General features: G+C 48.7%; 1 protein-coding gene across 1 annotated transcript in view; it reads right to left on the bottom strand.

The window, feature by feature from the left end:
- The window catches only part of LOC135909525 (uncharacterized), a 106,904-nt gene that overhangs the window by 37,165 nt on the left and 47,229 nt on the right, over positions 1-22,510 (bottom strand). The window contains exon 12 of the mRNA XM_070539366.1: positions 1,499-1,830. Within this exon, the coding sequence (XP_070395467.1) occupies positions 1,499-1,830 (332 nt within the window). The remainder of the gene's footprint in view (positions 1-1,498; positions 1,831-22,510) is intronic.

Raw genomic sequence — 22,510 nt, 5'->3', positions numbered from 1 at the left:
TACTTTACATCCAGCCGCCCGGAAACGAGGGACTGCCATCGTTTAGACAGAAAACTGCATGGTCACAGGCAAATAAAATGAGGTTTCTTTCTTTGAAATTTAACTTGACGCTTGCCCAAATTGAATGATGTGCGGTAATGTCCCAAACAACAATCCATGCACCAGGAGTCGCATCTATAATGCCACTCAGTCTCTGTCTGTCGAAACGACTTGATGGAGACAGGTAAGCGCCCACTAGAGTAAATGAAAGCTTGCGCTTTTTCACAGTCAAACAGACATACTGATTACTGCTATGTGGCAGCACTGGATGAACATTGTAAGTCAGTTCACACATATGTAGATTATCACCTTGCTTATGTCATTACAAGTGGATGACACATAAGGTTCATAGCCTGAGATCCGGACAGGTTTCTGCAGGTTCGGTTCATATACGACGATAATGGGGAATGCATTGGTGAAAATGTATTGGCGAAAATTAGCCATATGGCATTTCAGTCCATGGGCATTTCATTGGATAATAGACGCTTCCTTGACTTGTCTGAAGAACGGCTTACGCTCTAGAGCTATTGTGCTTGCTATTGGTGGCTAGAAAGAACCGGGTCCAAATCGTCCAGCACTTGCAGTGAACCCAGAGCAGATGACGTCTGCATTTAATTTATCAACACGCGAATGACTTTCATTAGAGACTTGATTATTCCGATTACTTGCTTGTCTTGTACTCGCACGCGATCTGTGCCGTCATTGGTGCGTTGGTAGTCCGACATCAATCTTTGTTCTGCTGGAGGACGTAATGTCGGCAGTGCAGGCCAGACGTTTGCAGTAGACGTATTCAATGCGTCACCAGACGCCGCGTTGCTGGTGTGGGTGAGCGTCTTGGGAGCACGAGCTTTCTTTCACCATTTGTTTTAGGACATTCAGCTCTGTCTTGTGTCTCGGGCAGTCTTTCGAGGATGCTTCATGAGGACCAGAGCAATTCGCACACTTGAAATCAGTCGCACGGCAACATCAGTGCTGTGCTGCTCAGATAATTTTGGGCACACGATCGATTTTTTTGCATATGCCGTTCACATGCCCTATCTTCAAACAATTACGGCCCTGAAGTGGTCATGGAACGAACGGTACCACTGGATAACAAAAAAATCTGACTTTCACTTGTGACGGCAAGCTTTCTCCCTTGAAGGTTATCCTTGCACAACGTGATTCACCTAGGCGATGGATTTCAACAATAGTGACACCTGCTCTGGCGCGTTTAAACCACATAGGCAGATCGTTGTCACTCGTTCACTCGCCGACATCATAAATCACACCTGATGGATTATCATTGTCCTGTGATATTATGGTGCGAGCATTAATCTTTCCTAGCACTTTCAGTGTTCTCAAGACATCCAGCACTGCTCTGTCCCTGACATCGACCGCGAAAATGTTCTTACGGGAGTTGATTCTCATATCTGTAATCTCATTCGGAACAAGAGCCTCCACTGTGACAGATATGGCTTGCCTGTTTAGCCGATTCAGGTCGTCGGTTGGCGTCTCGGGCAAGAAGAGCATGCTATGAGCCGCGTCATTGTTCTTTGCCATCGCCGTCGTCGTTGTTGAAGACGAGGAAGCAGTGACGATTCTCCTCTTTACTTTTTCTCTCACAACTGTGAAGTAGTCACCGTCATCCGATAGATACTCGTCTGAAGTAGAGTACAGCATGGTGTTCTCGCTGCCTGCGTCGCTCATGGGGTGGTTGCGCTTCCTAGAAGAGCTTGCCGCCGTGATGTCTGTCTCCTCCGGACGTCTATCAGACTCCGTTTCCATCGCCGAAGGTCTCGGGAGCGGCTTCTCCTGAAAGCACGCAAAAACACGCGTAAAATGAGTGCAGTACAAAACGGGGTTCCGCTCAAGAGCCACTTCCTCGTATTCCAGCCCTCGGAGGTGGTGCTGCATGGCATATTACGGCAGCAAATCCTCTTTCTGTGCCCACAAGGAGAAGCGTAATAGACGTTAAAACATACGGTGTCTTTGTCCAAGCACTCGTCGACACTGTAGCACACGTTTCTGTAGTGAGTGCAAGCCTACGTAGACGTTTAAAGAAGGTACTCACCCCAGCAGCTACCGAGTGCTTCGTATGGCCGACGGTGGCGTGCTGGTTGTTCTTGGAATGTGTACTGCCCGGGTAATTGTAGCCGACCGCACTACTTCTGTTCTATTTGCTGTGATCGACCAGTGCCCTCGCGGCGTTATCCTTGGATTGGGCTTTTTGTCCACTCAATCTACTCTCATCCACTGCTTGACCGGCGTCCTTCAGTTGGAACTGCCTTAACTCAGCAATGCTCCGAGCACCACCCCACCGCACTTGTGCGGGCTTCACGATATGCGTCTGTCAGTTACTTATGCGTCTGAAACAGTTACTTATGGCACTTTGACCGCCCAGCCACAGGTTCCTGGCGGCGAATACGTGCTTCGCCCCATCATCGACGTGCTTTTGAACCTGAATGTTGCTGTTCCGAATAAGTTGGTCACAGTTACTAATAACGACGTCGTTCTACCACTTCTGAATTTAAGCCTGTGCCCTCAAGTGATTCTGGCCGGCATGTTCTTGGCCATCGCTTCTGGTGGTTTTGAGTTTGACATTGAGAGTCTGAATGCCGAGAAGGGCTTACTAATGCCGATTGTCGCTCACAGCTCGGGTATCTTAAAGGATTACTCTGCGAAAATGAGTGCACCTAACCACACCTCTGCAGAGGTCATGGATATACGTCTGCTGTTTGAATCGTATAGTGGCATCTTTGATTTCGGTGACGGCCTTTAGGCAAAACATCTGTTGTTCACCACCGTATAAACACTGGAGACACGAATCCTATCCGTCGGCGTCTGTGTGATGCATCGCATGCTGAACTTCGAGTCATTCAGTCAGAGGTGGACAAAATGCTCGGCCAAGAGTCATCGAGCCATCAGCCAGCCCTTGGGCTTCGCATGTCGTCCTTGTGAAAAAGAAAGATGGCACCTGCCGTTGTTGCGTCAATTAAGCCCACAAAAAAATCACGCGGATAGACGTCTACCCACTACCACACAACCATGACGCCTTGGACTGCTTCCACGGAGGTAAATCCTTCTCGTCAAACGATCTCCAATCCGGCTACTGGCAGATTTCAGTTGATGAAATGGACCGCGAGAAGACGGCCTTCAAACCACCGGATGGCTTAAATTAGTTGAAAATTATGCCCTTTGGCATCTGCAATGCTCCTGCCACATTTGCACGTATGATGGATTGTTCTGTGAGGATACAATTGGACCACCTCTTTTTGTTGCCTCGACGACGTTATTGTTTTTTCTCCCACGTTCGGCAGCCACCTTACCCGACTCGCTGCAATTCTTGCTGTCTTCCGAAAAGCCGGCCGTTAACTGAACTCCACGAAGTGTCACTTCGGGCGTCGTCACGTTACCGTGTTGCGACACCTCGTTGACGTATCCAGTGTCTGACCAGATCGGGAAAAATTTCGCGCCGTACGCAGTTTCCCTGTGCCAAGTTCTGCCTTTGACGTGTGCTGCTTTGTCGGCCTGTGCTCTTACTTTCGCCGTTTCGTCAAAAACTTCGCCGACGCTTCTCGGCCTTTGACAGATCTTGTAAAGAAGAACATGCATTCTCATGGGGACCGGAGCAGGCTCGCGCGTTCAACGCTGTCATCGGGCTTCTGACCACACTTTCCATACTAGCCCACGTTGATCCGTCTTTACCGACCAAAGTCCACACTGACGCAAGCGGCCATGACGTCCGCGTTGTGCTCGCCAAACAACAGAATGGTACCGAGTGCCTGATAGCTTACACCAAGCCGCCTGCTATCACCTGCCGAGAGAAATTACTCATCACCAAGCTGGAGTGCTTCGCTTTAGTTACGGCTGTGGCCAAGTTCCGGTCACATTTTTACGGTCGCACGTTTTGGGTCGTCACGGACCATCACGCACTCTGCTGGCTGTCTTCCCTATTAGCACTCTGCTAGTCGCTGGGCTTGGCGACTCCAGGAATTTTAATTTAGTGTCCGTTACAAGACTGGACTCCTCCACAAGGGCACTGACTGTCTCTCGCGTCACCTCGTGGATCATCTTAATCCTGTTGCGCATGATCCGGTGACCTGCATGATGGCTTTGACTGAAATGACCGACAAGCGCGCAGAACAACAACGCGGCGCATAACTTACAGTCCATCATCGCCGCAGTGCAATCTGACCGCACTGACAGCACGTGCCGCATGTTCGTGCTGCATAACGGTAGCTTCTACCGCCGCAATATCAAACCCGAAGGTCCTGAGTTGCTCCTTGCCTTTCCTCGTCATCTGCGATCCGTCGTTCTCGAACAACTTCATGATGCACCGACGGTGGGCCACGTTGAAATTTTGCGTACATACGACCTCGTACGATGCCGGTTCTTCCGGCCGGGTCTCTGCCACTCTGTGCGTCGTTATGACGCAACTTGCGAATATTGTCAGCGCCGTCGGACTACTCTGTCCTATTGAAGTTCCTTATGAACCGTTCTTTTGCGTAGGCCTTGATCTGCTTGGCCCTTTTCCTATGACGACTAGAGTGAATAAGTCGATAGCCGTCGCTACTGATTACGCGACACGCTACGCGATAACCAAGACGTTGCCGACTAGTTGCGCTACAGACGTCGCTGATTTGCTCCACGATATAATTCACGATGGTGCACCTCGACGTTACTTACAGACCGCGGCCGCTCATTCTTATCTCGAGTTGTCGATGACCTCCTCCACTCTTGTGCCAGTAGGCACAAGCTGTCTACCGCCTACGAACCACAAACAAACGGTCTTACGGCAGGCCTCAACCAAACAATCACATTGATGCTGTGAATGTACATCTCCAACCATCTCCGTGACTGGGACGCCACGCTAGCTTAGGTGACGTTCGCGTATAACTCGTACTGACATGTGACCACAGGATACTCGCGCTTTTACCTCTTGTATGGTCGCAGCCCCACATTGTCATTACACACCAGCCTCCCTTCTGTGCAGCGTGTTACAACTCAGTACGCTCGTGAAGTCAGCAGTCGTGCTCACGTGGCACGTCAAGTAACCGGATCTTGTTTATTACTGTCGCAGCATACACAAAAAGAGCGTTACGACCGCTGCCATCATGATGTTAAGCTCGCGCCAGGTGCTTGCGTGCTCCTCTCGTCACCATGTCATCGGGTTGGCCGCTCTCAGAAGCTTCTCTCTCGCTACACAGGGTCTTATGAAGTCCTGCGCAACTTAACGACGTGAATTACGAGATTTCGCCGCTGCACTTTGATGTATCTTCAAGTCAGATGCCTGTTGACGTCGTGCACGCTTTGCGGCTGAAGCCATACTTCGCCGGCAATTCATCGCCTACCATGCGCCGAGCCGGCGCTTCGCCCCACGGGGGTCCTGCTAAGGAATGATGAAAGAAGACCGAGGAAGTTCGGAGACGCTGGCTGCTCTGCGTGTTGTTGTTGGTGAGCCATCTTAACTACTGTGACTCCTCCTATATATATATATATATATATATATATATATATATATATATATATATATATATATATATATATATATATATATATATATTGTCACGAACGGAAAAGCCAGTCACTCAGTTCTAAGCGAACAGCCATTTACAGTTCGCTTTTGCAGCAGCTACTACGCACACTTCTTCCTCGACTTCTAGCGTAACTAGTGCGTGCCATTACATCTCCCTCCAAAACAATAAATAAATACAGTTGGGGAGGTGTTCAATGCCACAAGGAGAAAATAAAAGAAATGAGAAAGACAACGGACGTGACGACAAGGGCCGCATCACAATGCTTGTGGATGAGAGTCAGCGCGAATGGTAGGGCTTCATCCTGGTAACGTGAAAAATGTCAGAGGAACGTGGTCTACGGGAGTGGCGTGAAGTGTCGGCTGGAATAAGTTCGTAGTTGAAAGCACTTAGACGACGCAAATCTATGTAGGTTCCAAAGTATCGGCGCAATAGTTTTTCTGACCAGCCTCGTTGACGTATAGGGGTCCAAACCCATACAAAATCTCCCTGGTTGTATGTGACATCTCGATGGCATATGCTGTACCGACGAGCATCTTGATTTTGTCGGGATAAAATTCGTTGCCGCGCAAGGTGCCGCGCTGCTTCGGCACGCTGAACAAAGGCGTCTGTATCTGGCGCGGTAGGTTGAGACGAAGTTGGTAGGAGCATCACGTCGAGCATAGTGGTGACGTCACGTCCGTAGACCAGCCGAAAAGAAGGAAACCCGGTGGTTTCTTGTAGGGCAGTGTTGTACGCGAATGTCACATACGGGAGCAGTTCGTCCCAATTTTTAAGATGCGTGGCAACATACATGGAAAGCATATCCGCAATCGTTTTGTTGAGGCACTCAGTTAAACCGTTAGTCTACGGGTGATACGCAGTTGCCGTACAGTGCGTAGTTCCACTCATCTGCAGAATATCTGGGACCAACTGGGCAGTGAAGGCCGTACCACGGTGTGTGATGACGACAACGGGAGAACCATGTCGAAGGACGATGTTTTTGATAAAGAAGCTAGCAACATCTGACGCAGGAGCTCTCTGAACGGCTTGTCTTTCGCAGTATCGAGTGAGCTAATCGGTGGCTACAACGACACAGCGGTTATCAGCCGAGGACTTAGGAAATGGGCCGAGTAAATCCATCCCGACTTGTTCAAAATGTAAACAAGGAGGTCGGACAGGCTGAAGCAGACCGGCTGGTTTCAGTGGTGGAACGGTGCGGCGCTGGCAATCTCGAGAACTTCTGACGTACTGCTTCACAGTTTTTGTGAGTTTTCGCCAATAGTACTTCTGCTTGATCCTCGCGAGAGTACGCGTGGAACCAAGATGCCCGGACGTTGGTTCGTCGTGGCATGCACGTAGAACCTCGTCGCGGAGAGTAGCGGGAACAACTAGACGAAAACGGTTGCCGTAGGGTGAAAGTCCCGCTGGTATAGGATGTCGCCACGTAGGCAGAAACAGGACAAGTGACGCGCGAACTGCCGTAGGGGTTGTGGTCGGCTTCCTTCAAGGTATTCAATTAAGGGCTGGAGCTCGGAATCTTCGCGTAGCTGTTGAGCAAGGTTTAAAGACGGAAGGGTACAAAGAAAACCAGAATCGTCGTCAGTATCTAGGGGTGCGGGTTCGACGGGGGCGCGGGAGAGACAGTCGGCGTCAGTGTGTTTTTGGCCAGACTTATAGATGATGGTCACATCAAATTCCTGCAACCAAAGGGTCCATCATGCGAGACGGCCTGAAGGATCTTTGAGATTCGCCAGCCAGCAGAGAGAGTGGTGGTAGCTGACGACACGGAAGGGGCGTCCGTACAGGTATGGGCGGAACTTCTGGATAGCCCATATGACTGCCAGACATTCTTTTTCAGTTTCTGAGTAGTTTTTTTCAGCAGCAGACAAGGTTCGGCTGGCATACGCAATAACGCGCTCAAAACCAGCTTGAAACTGTACGAGTGTCGCTCCGAGACCAACGTTACTAGCATCAGTATGATCTTCTGTGTCAGCCTCGGTGTCAAAGTGACCAAGGATCGGTGGTGTCTGTAGACGTCACTGAAGGTCGTGGAAGCCGTCGGATTTTGCCGGGCCCCAAACAAATGTGACGTCGTTCTTTATGAGTCGTTGCAAAGGTTCGTCAATTTCACAAAAATTGGGTACAAAACAGCAATAATACGCACAAATCCCTAAAAATCGGCGGACATCGTGTTTTGTCTTCGGTATCGGGAACAGAGCAACTGCCATGGCTTTGTCGGGGAAAGGGCGCGCACCGGTGCTGCTGACAATATGACGTAGAAATTTGAGCTCCTCGTAGCCAAAGTGACATTTTTCGGGCTTCAGGGAGAGACCGGTGGTGCGGATAGCTTGAAGAACCGTCTCAAGCCACTGGATGTGTTGTTCAAACGTGGTGGAAAAAACAACTACATCGTCTAAGTAGACTAAACCCGAGTTCCACTTGAGGTCAGATAAAACTGTGTCCATCATGCGTAGGAATGTGGCCGCAGCGGAACACAATACAAAATGGAGGACCTTAAATTGATAGAGACCGTCGGGTGTTATAAACACCGTTTTCCTGGTCCCGTCCATCAACTTCAATTTGCCCGTACCCACTACGCAGATCCATTGAAGAAAAGTAACGGGCATGTCGCAGGCGATCGAAGCAGTCGTCTATTCGAGGAAGTGGGCAAACGTCTTTTTTCGTGATCTTGTTCAATTTGCGATAATCGACACAGAATCAAACTGAACCGTCCTTCTTTGAACTAATACATCAGGTGAAGCCCAAGGACTTGTCGATGGTTGAATGACACCATCGTCGAGCATTTGTTTAACTTCATGACGAATAGCATCCTGTTCTCTCTGCGACGCGCGATAAGCGTGCTGGCGAACAGGTTGGACGGTCGGTTCAGTGATGATTCTGTGTTTGATTAAAGGAGTCTGTTTGACCTTCGACATGGTGGCGAAACAGTCGCTAAATGACGATAGCAGAGTGAGGAGCCTCTCCTTCTCGTTTTGGTCTAGCTGTGGGTTGACGTTGATGTGACTGGTCAAGTCCACATCGCTGGGTTCCGGAATGGAGATTGTCGTTACCGAAGCACAGGTGTCGGACTCGGCCACCGTTTCAAAGTAGGCCATGGCGGTATGCCTCGCAAAGTACTTGTATTCGCCACTGATGTTGGTAACTAGAATCGTGGTTTGCCTATGTTGGAGCACTACGAGACCTCGTGCGACGCCGACTTCGCGATCCAGCAATATGGTGAGGTCACATTCGGCGATGCCTATTCCTAGTTGGTCTTGGGGGCACTCAAAGAGGACGAAGATGCTACTTCGAGGCGGTAATGTTACGCAGTCATCGACCACGCGTAAAACCACGCGGTCATGTTCATCCTCCACACTGGAATCCGAAAAAAGAGAGTTAGAAAATGTCACGAACAAGTCACGAAGGTTAATGATCGCACAATATTCCTGCAGAAATTCCATGCCCAGTATAACTAGCCGAGAACACTTGGGCAGCACAAGGAAAGACACTACGAAAGTCGAAGTAGAAATTGCAAGTCTGGCGGTGCATCGTCCAATGGGTGACACGTGGTGTCCTCCGGCCGTAATCAGATGTGGGCCGTCCCACGCTGTCAGCACCTTGCGTAGCCGAGTGGCCAGTGAGACACTCATAACCGAGTAGTCAGCTCCCGTATCGACAAGTGCAGTTACCGGAGAACCGTCGATGGAAGCAGTAATAGCAGCAGAAGTTCTTTTTGCAGTTTCGAATGAAGGCGTCAGCGGTACGTCGCGAGGGGATGGCGTCGGCGGTGGATATTTGACGGTTCGCATGACAGCCGCCTCACCCCCGGAGGTCACCGTTTTCAGGTTCCCCGGCGCGGACTTCCACCGTTGACTCCAGCGGAATCAAAGGTGGGTCGAGCACGGTTTGGTGACGCGTACCGACGAGGTGAAGGCGATCGTGACTGTTTTCGCTGTGGGGCAGGAGGAAGCCGGTTACTTTCTAAGTATTGCTCGATTTTGTGTGGGCGTTGACCAGAGCGCGGGCAGCGGGCGTCCAGATGGTATCCCCGCAGACCAATCCGCCTGTACTGGCAGTCGCGATACATGTGACCAGCCTCCCCGCAGTGTTAGCACAACGGACTGTTGTCGGGGGTGCGCCATACTGTATACTTGCGCGGACCAGGATGAAAGGGTACGATGGATCGGACTTGGGGTGCGTTGAGAAATCCCAGCAGACGGCTGCGAAAAATGGCCCGTCGATGGTGCGCAAGCCCGAAGAGCATCCACGTACGAGAACGCGGGAGGTTTGGGTCGTGTTGGTGGCGAGGGCTGAACCACTTTGCTGATTTCTTCCCGAATGACATCCGTAAGAACCGCGGCACTGGGAGGTGCCGGATCCGATGCATAGGACTTCTGCAGTTCTTCTCGAACTATTTGTCGTATTAGCTCGGTAAGGGACTCCCTCTCATTATTTGCAGGTACGAGAGAGCATGCAGCAGCCATGGTGGTCTGGCGTTCTACTGCGAGAGCCGCTGCCGAAGCATATGTTCTATGACTGTTGCCTCACGAACGAACTGAGAGAGTTTTGTAGAAGGATTGCGCACGAGGCCCGCGAAAAGCTGTTCCTTTACGCACCGCATTTACAGATGCACCATCTCTTCTGGCATTATTGGATCGGCCAGACGGAACAATCGGGTCATGTCTTCGATGAACATGGCGACGGTTTCGTTTGGTATTTGGAACCTCGAAGACAGTGCCTCTTCGGCTCTTTCTTTCCTTTCGAGAGTGCTGAAGGCTTCGCAAAACAGTGGATAAAACTCCTGCCAGCTGGTAAATGAGGTTTCGTGGTTCTAGTACCATACTCTCGCCACGTCTAAAAGGGAAAAGTAGACGTTCTTCAACTTACGGCGATCGTCCCAGTCGTTAAATTGGCGACCCGGTCGAAATGGTCCAACCAATATTCAACGTCCTCAAGGGTGTCGCCATGGAACGGGTTAGGCGTGCGAGGCACGTTGAGAATGCATGATACGGCAGCACTTGGGATCCCTTCGGCTTGGCTTGCGGTAGTGGTTGACATCTTCCTCTTGGAGCTTTCCAGGGGACTGTATTGCATTGGAAGACTTTGGAGGCAACGGCTGCTTCGATAGATTTCTGCCGTCCCCGAGGTACTGGCATCGGTAGCTTCTGGTTCAGGACCCATAGACATGCGATGGATGCGTACCCAGCACCTCCAACACTGTGTCACGAGAGGAAAAGCCAGTCGCTCAGTTCTAAGCGAACGGCCGTTTACAGTGCGTTTTTGCAGCAGCTCCCACGCACACTTCTTCCGCGACTTCTAGCGTAACTAGTGCATGCCATGATATATATATATATATATATATATATATATATATATATATTGTGAGACGAGGTTTAGGCAGCCAGTCTCTTCTTTATTCTCCCGAGACAGAGCCCCACCACCAGGCCCCAAAACGGTGATGATGAGTATGTACAGGTGAGAATATGAAGCATATGAATAATGCTCACACTAATTTCCCCGCACGCGCAAGCGGCCAGCCCGGCCGCGACTTAGCCAGGAGGGGAACGCCGAACGAATCGTTTTAGGCGCGAAACGTGAACGATCTCCGAACCACGACAACGATGGTCGGAAGAAACGTCTACGGGAGTAACGCGATAGTTCACGGGGGATGTTTGTTCGTTAATAATATAGGGTCCAAGAAAGCGGGATTCAAACTTCTCGCACAAACCGGGTGCACGAATAGGCGTCCAAAGAAGCACTTCCTCTCCGGGACGAAAGGAGACGTCGCGACTAGAGCTGTCGTAACGTTGCTTGCGATCTAGCTGACTGACTTCTGTGTTGAAACGAGCACGTTGACGGCATTCCTCAAGTCTCGAAACGAACTGTTCGGGTATACTGTCTGAGGTGTTAGTTGGAGCATTGAAGAAAGCGGCGTCGATGGTGAATGTCGGTGAACGGCCGAAAACTAGGTAGAAAGGTGAGTATCCCGTAGTTCGTTGGATAGCGGTGTTGTGAGCAAAAGTCACGAAAGGTAAAAGTTTGTCCCAATTGTCGTGGTTTGGCCCGATATACATCGATATCATATCTATTAGTGTGCGATGAAATTGCGCGGTTAAGCCATTTGTTTGTGGGTGATATGCGGATGTCGTCTTATGAACTGTGCCACAAGCTCCGAGTACTTCTGCGAGCATTGTTGACATGAAAGTTTTGCCGCGGTCGCTTAACAGTACACGAGGGGCACCATGGCGCAGCACAATGGCATCGAGAAAGAAGGTGGCGACGTCGGAGGCTGAACTAGAGCGTAGAGGAGCGGTCTCTGCGTAACGTGTGAGCTGGTCAACAGCTGTCACGATCCATCGATGACCCGCTGGCGTTATGGGCAAAGGGCCGACTAGGTCTATCCCAACGATGGCAAACGGTGTCTCGGGACATGGGATGGGCTGTAAAAGCCCAGCAGGAGGCGAAGTCGGTCGTTTCCGCCGTTGACACTGAACGCAAGAAGCGACGTACTTGGCCACAAAGGTAGACATGCCTGGCCAAAAGAAACGGCTCCTAACGCGGTGGTATGTTTTGTGGAATCCCAAATGGCCAGCAGATGGGTCGTCGTGCAAGGCTTCAAGGACTTGTGTGCGCATCGAGCGTGGAAGAATAGGTACCCAGCTGTGTCCGTCGGAGTTGTATATGTAGCGGTACAGCACATCGTTGTCAAGCTTAAATAGTCGCAGTTGTCGACGTAATCTGGCATTTGGTGCAGATGTAGTTCCGCACAGGCGTTGGATGATGCTGTCGCAGTAGGGGTCAGAACGTTGACACGAGGCGAGGGGAGAGAGGCGATTGGAAGATAACGTGTCAGTAACCGTGAGAGGTAATAACGGTAATAACGGGAGTGACGACTTAGTCTCATCATCAAGTGGCGAGCAATGGAGAGGTGTACTCGAAGCTAATAATGGCAGCGGGCAGCGAGAGAGAGCGTCGGCATCTTGATGCTTTTTCCCAGACTTGTAGACAACGTCAAAGTCGTACTCTTGTAAGCGTACCACCCAGCGACCAAGTCGTCCGGACAAATTTTTGATTGACGACAACCAGCATAAGGCGTGGTGGTCGGTTATGACCGTGAAATGGCGTCCGTAAAGATATGGTCGAAATTTTTGGATCGCCCAAACTACTGCGAGACATTCCTGTTCTGTGATCGAGTAATTCATTTCGGCAGGTGTTAGTGCGCGACTGGCATAGGCAACAACTCTCTCGTGAGGTGGTATCCCGCTGTAAAAGTACAGCACCGATCCCATGGCCACTAGCGTCGGTGTGCAAGCAAGTTGGTGCGTTGTCATCGAAGTGACAGAGGACAGGGTCGCTGGTTAATGCCTGCTTGAGGGCTTGGAAAGAAAGTTCGCATTCATCTGTCCAAGGGAAAGCAGTGCCCGACGTGAGCAACTTGTGTAGCGGCGACGCCATGGCCGCAAAATGACTGATGAAGCGGCGGAAGTAGGATGCCAGGCCTAAGAAACTTCGTAATTGCTTTTGATTTTCAGGGCGAGGGAAGCGATGCACGGCAGCAACCTTTTCGGGATCTGGTCGAATGCCATCTTTGCTGATAAGATGGCCCAATACTTTGATGTTCTTTCTGGCAAAATGGCATTTCTTGGTGTTGAGTTGGAGGCCAGCGTTGGAAATGCAAGTGAAAACTTCGTCCAAGCGCTCAAGGTGCTGACTAAAAGTTGTAGAAAAAATAACGATGTCATCTAAATAGCACAGACAGGTCTTCCACTTAAGGCCACGTAAAACTGTGTCGATCATGCGTTCAAATGTTGCAGGGGCATTACATAAACCGAACGGCATGACGTTGAACTCGTAAAGTCCGTCTGGCGTTGCAAAGGCTGTCTTGTCCTTGTCCGCTTCGTGCATGGGGATTTGTCAGTATCCGGATCGGAGGTCTAGACTAGAGAAATATTCCGCACCCTGGAGGGAGTCAATGGCATCGTCAATTCTTGGCATCGGATATACGTCTTTGCGCGTGATCTTATTAAGGGCTCGATAATCGACGCAGAATCGTACGGAGCCGTCTTTCTTGCGAACCAGCACGACAGCAGACGACCAAGAACTGGAGGATGGCCGAATGATGTCTCTTTTGAGCATGTCATCAACGTTATCCGCAATGATTTTCCGTTCTGCGGAAGACACGCGATAAGGGCGGCGGCGTACAACCGAACTGCCTTCGGTTTCGATGCGATGTACTGCGACGGAAGTGCGCCCCAGAAGCTTGGAGTGGACGTCAAATAAGGCTCTGTGTTTGTGCAGGAGTGCCAGAAGGTCTTCTTTCTGCGCAGTGGTCAAATCGGGATTTATCGCGGCCGTTAAAGCAGCGGCAGCAGTATGATAATCAGTTGTGGTAGACAAAGGTGGTGATTCGGTGTGAAGCGGTACCAGCGAAAGAGTTTCGGTGTCAGTAAAGCATGTCACAGTAGAGCCCTGGGAGAGCACAACTGGGGAAGAAGTAGGGTTATGAACAGCGACTGAGGCTCTACCGTCCTGAAACCGTACTAGGCTAGGAGCAAGGCTAAGCCCACCAGAAATGCAGTAACCACTCGGTGCAAGGAACACATCACCATTAATAATAGTGTCGGAAGTCAGCGTCAGAATATGCTCAGTGCCCGCGGGAATGAAACAGTCGGTAGACATGACAAAACGCAGGCTGTGATCATTGACAGAGGACGAAGATTCAGTGTCTGTCATATGAATAGTTCGCTGACGGCAAGAACTTAAAGCTGAGGCGGAGGACAGGAAGTCCCATCCCAAAATCATCGCGTAAGTGCACGAAGACAGCACGACGAACTGAATGTGGTGGAGGATGCCATCAATGAAAACGCGCGCAATGCAAACACTGGAGGGCTGAACAAGAACTGCATTAGCACAACGAAGGGGAGGGCCATTATACGGTGTCTTCACTTTTCGCAATCGAGAACACAAGTCAGCACTAATAACGGAAAGCGATGCACCTGTGTCAACCAAGGCTTCGATTCGGACACCTTCAACAAACACCAAAAGTACATTTGACGGGCGCTCCGGAGGCGTTTCACGTTGTCCAAAAGATGCAGCTTTCCCTCCTGAAGCTGCACCATTTAGTTTTTCGGGCGGTGATCGGAGGACGAAGTAGCCGGTCGTAGAGGGGAAGAAGAGCGCCGCATCGGTGATGGAGACCGACGACGCGGGAAACGCGATGAACTGGCAGTGTTGAAGTCCTGTGGAGATGGGGAACGTGGTGGATAATAAACGTAGTCAGAACGCCGACGTCGTGGTACAGGGTCAGAAAACTGATCCCTTTCAAAGCCGTCATAGCCACGTCTTTCATCTTGCTGACGGCGTCAGCAAAACCTGGAAATGTGGCCACGGATGCCGCAGTAGTAACAAACCGGTCGAGGTGGGCTCCATGCGTTATAAGACGGAACAGGCGATGGTCTTGCAGTGATAGGATTCAGGGACATGTGCGGTGCAGGTGCCTGTTGTGGTGGCTGCTGGGGGAGTGGCGCTATAGAGGCAACCTGAGCGTACGTTGGCGTATGGATAGGGTGCGGGCTCGTGATTTGCGGGCAGGTCACAGCAGCTAGCTCTTCCCTCACGATATGGCGTAGGCCGCCACCAGGAGGCGTCAGATCGACCTCAGGAGGGTTTGACGAAGCTTGGGCGTGCAGTTCCTCACGGATGATGGAGCGGATCAAAGCACGTAGCTCGCTGTCGTTGAACGCCTTGAAATCAGATGTGTCAGGGTGTAAGCGGAGCATATGAAGGTCATCGAGACGCTGACACGTACTGATGATGTCGGCGACGGTAGTGGGATTCAGCACTACAAGAGCATTGAATGCCGCAGTCCCAATACCCTTGAGCAGGTGGCGTACACGGTCACTCTCTGCCATCGAGGTGTTCACGCGGCGGCAGAGGGCGAGGACGTCCTCTATGTACGAAGTGTAGGACTCGCCTGAGTGCTGTACACGCTCAGCAAGCTTCTTCTTAGCGATATCGGAGCGGACAGACGAGTTTGCGAAAATCTGGCGTAGCTGGTTTTTAAAGATGCTCCAGGTGACCAAATCGAGCTCATGATTGGAAAACCATGTTTTCGCAACTCCGGTTAGGTAGAAGGCGACGTGAGCAAGTTTTGCTGATTCGTTCCAGTGGTTAAAGTCACTCACGCGCTCGTATAGCTCCAACCAGTCGTCAACGTCGTCACCTGGAAGCCCAGCAAATACCGGTGGATCCTTCTGAGGGGTGGTGACTGTCCAAGAAGGGGTTCCCGCAGGAGTCGACATGGTCGAGTGCAGTTGGTAGAGGCGGCGACCCGAGCGGAGCTCCAGGGATGTAGCGTAGGTGAAGCTGGAGAGAGACCGGGAGCGAGAGGGCGAAGGGACCGGACAGCACACTCCACCACTTGTGAGACGAGGTTTAGGCAGCCAGTCTCTTCTTTATTCTCCCGAGACAGAGCCCCACCAGCAGGCCCCAAAACGGTGATGATGAGTATGTACAGGTGAGAATATGAAGCGTATGAATAATGCTCACAATATATATATATATATATATATATATATATATATATATATATATATATATATAAATATATATATATATATATATATATATACATAGAGTGAAGATCGTCTTTCCACAATCGCAACATCCCTGCAACAATGTTTTCAGTATTGCTAGGTGCTAGGGCTTACTAGAGTTCTCGGTTTGATCGAGTTTTTCATTGTTAGAGTTTACTGCAGTTTGCGCATTCTTGGAGTTTGCTAGAGTCTGCTACAGTTTTATGACTGGTAAATTTTTAGGATCGCTATAGATTGATGGACTCGGTGGCTGTGCTCCCGCACAAGTCACTAATCCTCTTGCATTCATCATGCAGGTGTTTGCCGTCACTGCCAACGCCCTCTTCGCTGCTCATCTCGCCCTTTCCCCCGCCACTGGGTCGACTACAGCACCCAGATGCTGTGAAAACGGCATCTCATTCCTGCTTCCGCCCGACATCAACGCTTCACCCTGTCCGACAACGCCACTACCGGGTTTTCTATTCCTGGATGCCCAATGGAAAGCCGCATCACCACAGTCATCACCCGCTGATATAAAAGTGCTGTAACTGCTGTAACCACCTTCGCTTCTCTGTGGGCTTGGTGGCTGCGCTCCCGCACAAGTCACTCATCCTCTTGTATTCATCATGCAGGTCGGTAACAAGTATTCCCTGTTTGCAAAAAAAAACTAGCAACTATTCCTTAGTGCAGCTGCCGAGCCCGCACTGCTGCGTTTTTCTTGTAGCTGATTGCGGCAATGTTTTGCGTGCCTTGCTGCTCTTGGCAGGTGATGTCGAATCTAACACAGGCCCTAACACTATCGACCATGTGCTCGCTAAACTAAAAAATGCATCCGCTGGCCAAACCAAGCTTATTTTCGAAATACAAGACCTCAAAACTAAGATCAATACCACTGAAGTTGCGATAGCCGGCTGGACTGAGCTATTGACCAATCTGGAGGCCCATTTCCAAGCTTTTGCAGATCTTCAAGCCGATTTCGAAGCAATGAAATCTGAGAGTGCTGGGATTGCTCGACATTTAGACATTCTAGATGCGCGAATTGAGGATGCAGAAAATCGCTCGCGCCGCAATAATGTTATATTCTATGACATTGCTCATACTAATCCATCCACAAATTTTGCGTGCTCTGAGGAAACAGTCATCAACCATTGCTCTCAGAACTTGAGTATAACAATTACCCCTTAGAACATTGAACGCGCCCATCGCCTTGGGCGTTACAAATCTAACCACACTCTTCCAATCATCGTCAAGTTTACTTCATCTAAGAATAAACACACCTTATTATCGAATGGTCATAAGCTTAAGGAAACTCACTTCAGCGTCGGCGAAGACTTTGCCCTCAAAATATGAAATGCACGAAAGCATCTAGTCGCGTTCGCTAAATAAAGAGAACAAAGTTTCCTTTTAATTTTAAGACCCTACTTATTGGGTCCCAAGCTCTACGTGTTCGACGAAACCAGGCAAACAGTCAAGGAAATAGCAACTCGGCCCTTACAATCAGATTAGCAATCACCTCGTCGCAAACCCTCTGGGAACCGTGCCAAGAACGCTACTTTATCTAGCCTCTCGCTCTCCGTTATATACACTAACATTCGTAGTTTCTTTCCTGAGCGTGAAATTGTTTCTAGCCTTGTTTCGTCATCAAGCAGCAACCTGCTTATACTAACTGAGACTCAGCTGAACAGTGACATGACAGACAACGAAATACTGACTGATCTACGAAACTTTCAAGTTTTTCGGAGATACCGTAAAGATTTACGAGGAGGGGGTGTACTCATTGCCGTCAGCCAAGATTTATCATGTGTCTAATAAAAGATTTATCTGATCTCGAAATGTTGTGGCTAATCTTTCACGCAGCACCTAACGCAGTTTTACTAGGCGTATAGAGGTCGCCACATAGTAGCCAGGATTTTTCCCGTCATCTTAATACCGTACTAAGTCAACTGTCCGCAAAGCATCCTAATTCATACATCTTCCTCTTCGGCGATTGTATTTTCCGTATATTGACTGGCATAACCAGCCCGCACCTATAGCTAACAATGGAGGAACAAGGGAATTCCTAGATTTTTGCAATAACCTCAACCCTACTCAGGTAATACTTGAACCTACCCGCGCAACACAGAACCGCGCAAATATTTTAGATCTCTTATTAAGCAATCACCCAGACAGCGTTCAGCCCGTTACATACCTACCTGAAATCATCATCATCATCATCAGCCTGGTTACGCCCACTGCAGGGCAAAGGCCTCTCCCATATTTCTCCAACAACCCCGGTCATTTACTAATTGTGGCCATGCCGTCCCTGGAAACTTCTTAATCTCACCCGCCCACCTAACTTTCTGCCGCCCCCTGCTGCGCTTCCCTTCCCTTGGAATCCAGTCCGTAACCCTTAATGACCATCGGTTATCTTCCCTCCTCATTACATGTCCTGCCCATGCCCATTTCTTCTTTTTGATTTCAGCTAAGATGTCATTAACTCGCGTTTGTTCCCTCAACCAATCTGCTCTTTTCTTATCCCTTAACGTTACACTTACCATTCTTCTTCCCATAGCTCGTTGCGTCGTCCTCAATTTGAGTAGAACCCTTTTCGTAAGCCTCCAGGTTTCTGCCCCGTAGGTGAGCACTGGTAAGACACAGCTATTATAAACTTTTCTCTTGAGGGATAATGGCAACCTGCTGTTCATAATCTGAGAATGCCTGCCAAACGCACCCCAGCCCATTCTTATTCTTCTGATTATTTCTGTCTCATGATCCGGATCTGCCGTCACTACCTGCCCTAAGTAGATGTATTCCCTTACAACTTCCAGTGCCTCGCTGCCTATTGTAAATTGCTGTTCTCTTCCGAGACTGTTAAGCATTACTTTACTTTTCTGCAGATTAATTTTTAGGCCCACTCTTCTGCTTTGCCTTTCCAGGTCAGTGAGCATGCATTGCAGTTGGTCCCCTGAGTTACTAAGCAAGGCAATATCATCAGCGAATCTCAAGTTACTAAGGTATTCTCCATTACCTTTTATCCCCAATTCTTCCCACTCCAGGTCTCTGAATACCTCCTGTAAACAGGCTATGAATAGCATTGGCGAGATCGTATCTCCGTGCCTGACGCATTTCTTTATTGGGATTTTGTTGCTTTCTTTATGGAGGACTATGGTGGCTGTGGAGCTGGTATAGATATCTTTCAGTATTTTTACATACGGCTCGTCTACACCTTGATTCCGCAATGCCTCCATGACTGCTGAGGTTTCGACAGAATCAAACGCTTTCTCGTAATCAATGAAAGCTATATATAAGGGTTGGTTATATTCCGCACATTTCTCTATCACCTTATTGATAGTGTGAATATGGTCTATGGTTGAGTAGCCTTTACGGAATCCTGGCTGGTCCTTTGCTTGACAGAATTCTAAGGTGTTCCTGATTCTATTTGCGATTACCTTAGTAAATAGTTTGTAGGCACCTGACAGTAAGCTGATCAGTCTATAATTTTTCAAGTCTTTGGCGTCACCTTTCTTATGTATCAGGATTATGTTAGCGTTCTTCCAAGATTCCGGTACGCTCGAGGTCATGAGGCATTGCGTACACAGGGTGGCCAGTTTCTCCAGAACAATCTGCCCACCATCCTTCAACAAATCTGCTGTTACCTGAACCTCCCCAGCTGCCTTCCCCCTTTGCATATCTCGCAATGCTTTCTTTAATTCTTCCGGCGTTACCTGTGGGATTTCGAAGTCCTCTAGACTATTTTCTCTTCCATTATCGTCGTGGGTGCCACTGGTACTGTATAAATCTCTATAGAACTCCTCAGCCGCTTGAACTATTTCATCCATATTAGTAATGATATTGCCGGCTTTGTCTCTTAACTCATACATCTGATTCTTGCCAATTCCTAGTTTCTTCTTTTTTTAGGCTTCCTCCGTTCCTGAGGGCATGTTCAATTCTATCCATATTATACTTCTTTATGTCAGCTGTCTTACGCTTGTTGATTAACTTCGAAAGTTCTGCCAGTTCTATTCTCGCTGTAGCGTTAGAGGCTTTCATACATTGGCGTTTCTTGGTCAGATCTCTCGTCTCCTGCGATAGTTTACTGGTGTCCTGCGTAACGGAGTTACCACCGACATTCATTGCACACTCCTTAATGATGCCCATAAGATTGTTGTTCATATCTTCAACACTAAGGTCCTCTTCCTGAGTTAAAGCCGAATACCTGTTCTGTAGCTTGATCTGGAATTCCTCTATTTTTCCTCTTACCGCTAACTCATTAATCGGCTTCTTATGTACCAGTTTCTCCCGTTCCCTCCTCAGGTCTAGGCTAATTCGAGTTCTTACCATCCTGTGGTCACTGCAGCGCACCTTGCTGAGCACGTCCACATCTTGTATGATGCCAGGGTTAGCGCAGAGTATGGGGTCTATTTCATTTCTAGTCTCGCCGTTCGGGCTCTTCCACGTCCACTTTCGGCTATCCCGCTTGCGGAAGAAGGTATTCATTATCCTCATGTTATTCTGTTCCGCAAACTCTACTAATAACTCTCCCCTGCTATTCTAGTGCCTATGCCATATTCCCCCACTGCCTTGTCTCCAGCCTGCTTCTTGCCTACCTTGGCATTAAAGTCGCCCATTAGTATAGTGTATTTAGTTTTCACTCTACCCATCGCCGATTCCACGTCTTCATAGAAGCTTTCGACTTCCGGGTCATCATGACTGGATGTAGGGGCTTAGACCTGTACAATCTTCATTTTGTACCTCTTATTAGGTTTCACAACAATACCTGCCACTCTCTCGTTAATGCTATGGAATTCCTGTATGTTACCAGCTATATTCTTATTAATCAGGAATCCGACGCCTAGTTCTCTTCTCTCCGCTAAACCCCGGTAGTACAGGACGTGCCCGCTTTTTAGCACCGTGTATGCTTCTTTTGGCCTCCTATCTTCACTGAGCACTATTATATCTCCATTTACTGCCCTCTAATTCCTCCAATACCTGAAACCTGAAATAAGCGACCTCAAAGTAATTCACGCTAACCTTCTCCTTACGCCAAACCTGCGCCGCAAATACCATAAAACCATCCGTCTTTAAAACAAAGAAAATTGTAATGCCATAAATAATGAACTTAACGCGTTTTTTAAAGTCTTCTCGTCACGTTTTCAATACCGCAGTGTTCAAGAAAATTGGTTACTGTTCAAAGACAAACTAGAAAATCTAACTAATAGACTCATCCCCCAAACCAGTTTTCACTCTAATTCACAAAAGCCATGGTTTACTAAAACACTGAAACGTTTGGAGAACAAAAAGAAGCGTCTTTACCGTTCAGCCAGGTCTCAGGGGATGCATAGCGCATGCGTGAAATATCCCGAAGCTGAAAGATCATATCTCGCTGCGATTTCTAATGCCAAGCATACTTTTTTCCCTCGGACTTGCCGAATATGCTAACTAGTAGCCCCAGAAAGTTCTGGAAAGTTATCAATCCGCATCACGCACCAGAAATAACCCTCACAGATGAGTCAGGCACAGTTTTCACTAAGGCTGAGTGCTCTACTATGTTTAACTCTGCCTTCTCATCCGTATCTACTAAAGAAACTGAAATACTGCCATCATTTCCAGCACCACCCTCAGTGATAAATTATGCTATGCTGCCAGTTGTCTTTACGTCATCTGGCATTTCGTCTCTAATTGAAACCATGAAAATTTCATCTTCATCCAGTATCGACAATATTAACCCAAAGCTTTTAAAAAATAACAAGGATATTTGCGCGCAATTTTTATGCTTACTTTTTTCACAGTCACTGTTATCAGATCAACTATCACGCGAGTGGAAAAGCGGTAAGGTCGTTCCAGTCTTGAAATCAGGTAAAAAAATTCACCCCTTAACTACCGTCCCATTTACCTTACCAGCGTACCCTGCAAACTCATGGAACACGTCATCTACTCCAGTGTCATGAGCTTTCTCGATTGTCACAACTTTTTTCATTCTGCGCAACACGGTTTTCGAAAAGGCTTCTCATGCGAAACACAGTTGGCCATTTTTATTCATAATTTGCATGCTAATCTTGACTCTCACCTACAGAGCGATGTTATTTTTCTAGACTATGCAAAAGCGTTCGACAAGGTTCCTCACAAAGGCCTACTACTAAAACTTTCATATTTGAACCTCCCCTCTAATATCTTTAAATGGACAGAATTCCTGACTAACCGCTCACCACAACTCCAATCCTATCCCAGTAACGTCAGGTGTTCCGCAAGGGTCTGCCCTCGGTCCGCTTCTGTTTCTAATTTATATTAACGATTTACTAATGAATGTCTCTAGTAGTATTCGCATGTTCGCCGATGATTGTGTAATTTATCGCAAGGTCAAGGCGCCTTGTCCTTTCGTCTTTCTTGTGTCTGTCGTTTTGCGCTAAACAAAGTATTCAAGTA

The sequence above is a fragment of the Dermacentor albipictus genome, chromosome 5 (genome assembly GCF_038994185.2).
Source record: "Dermacentor albipictus isolate Rhodes 1998 colony chromosome 5, USDA_Dalb.pri_finalv2, whole genome shotgun sequence".
Classification (NCBI taxonomy): Eukaryota; Metazoa; Arthropoda; class Arachnida; order Ixodida; family Ixodidae; genus Dermacentor; species Dermacentor albipictus.
This window is presented reverse-complemented; position numbering and strand designations above follow the sequence as displayed.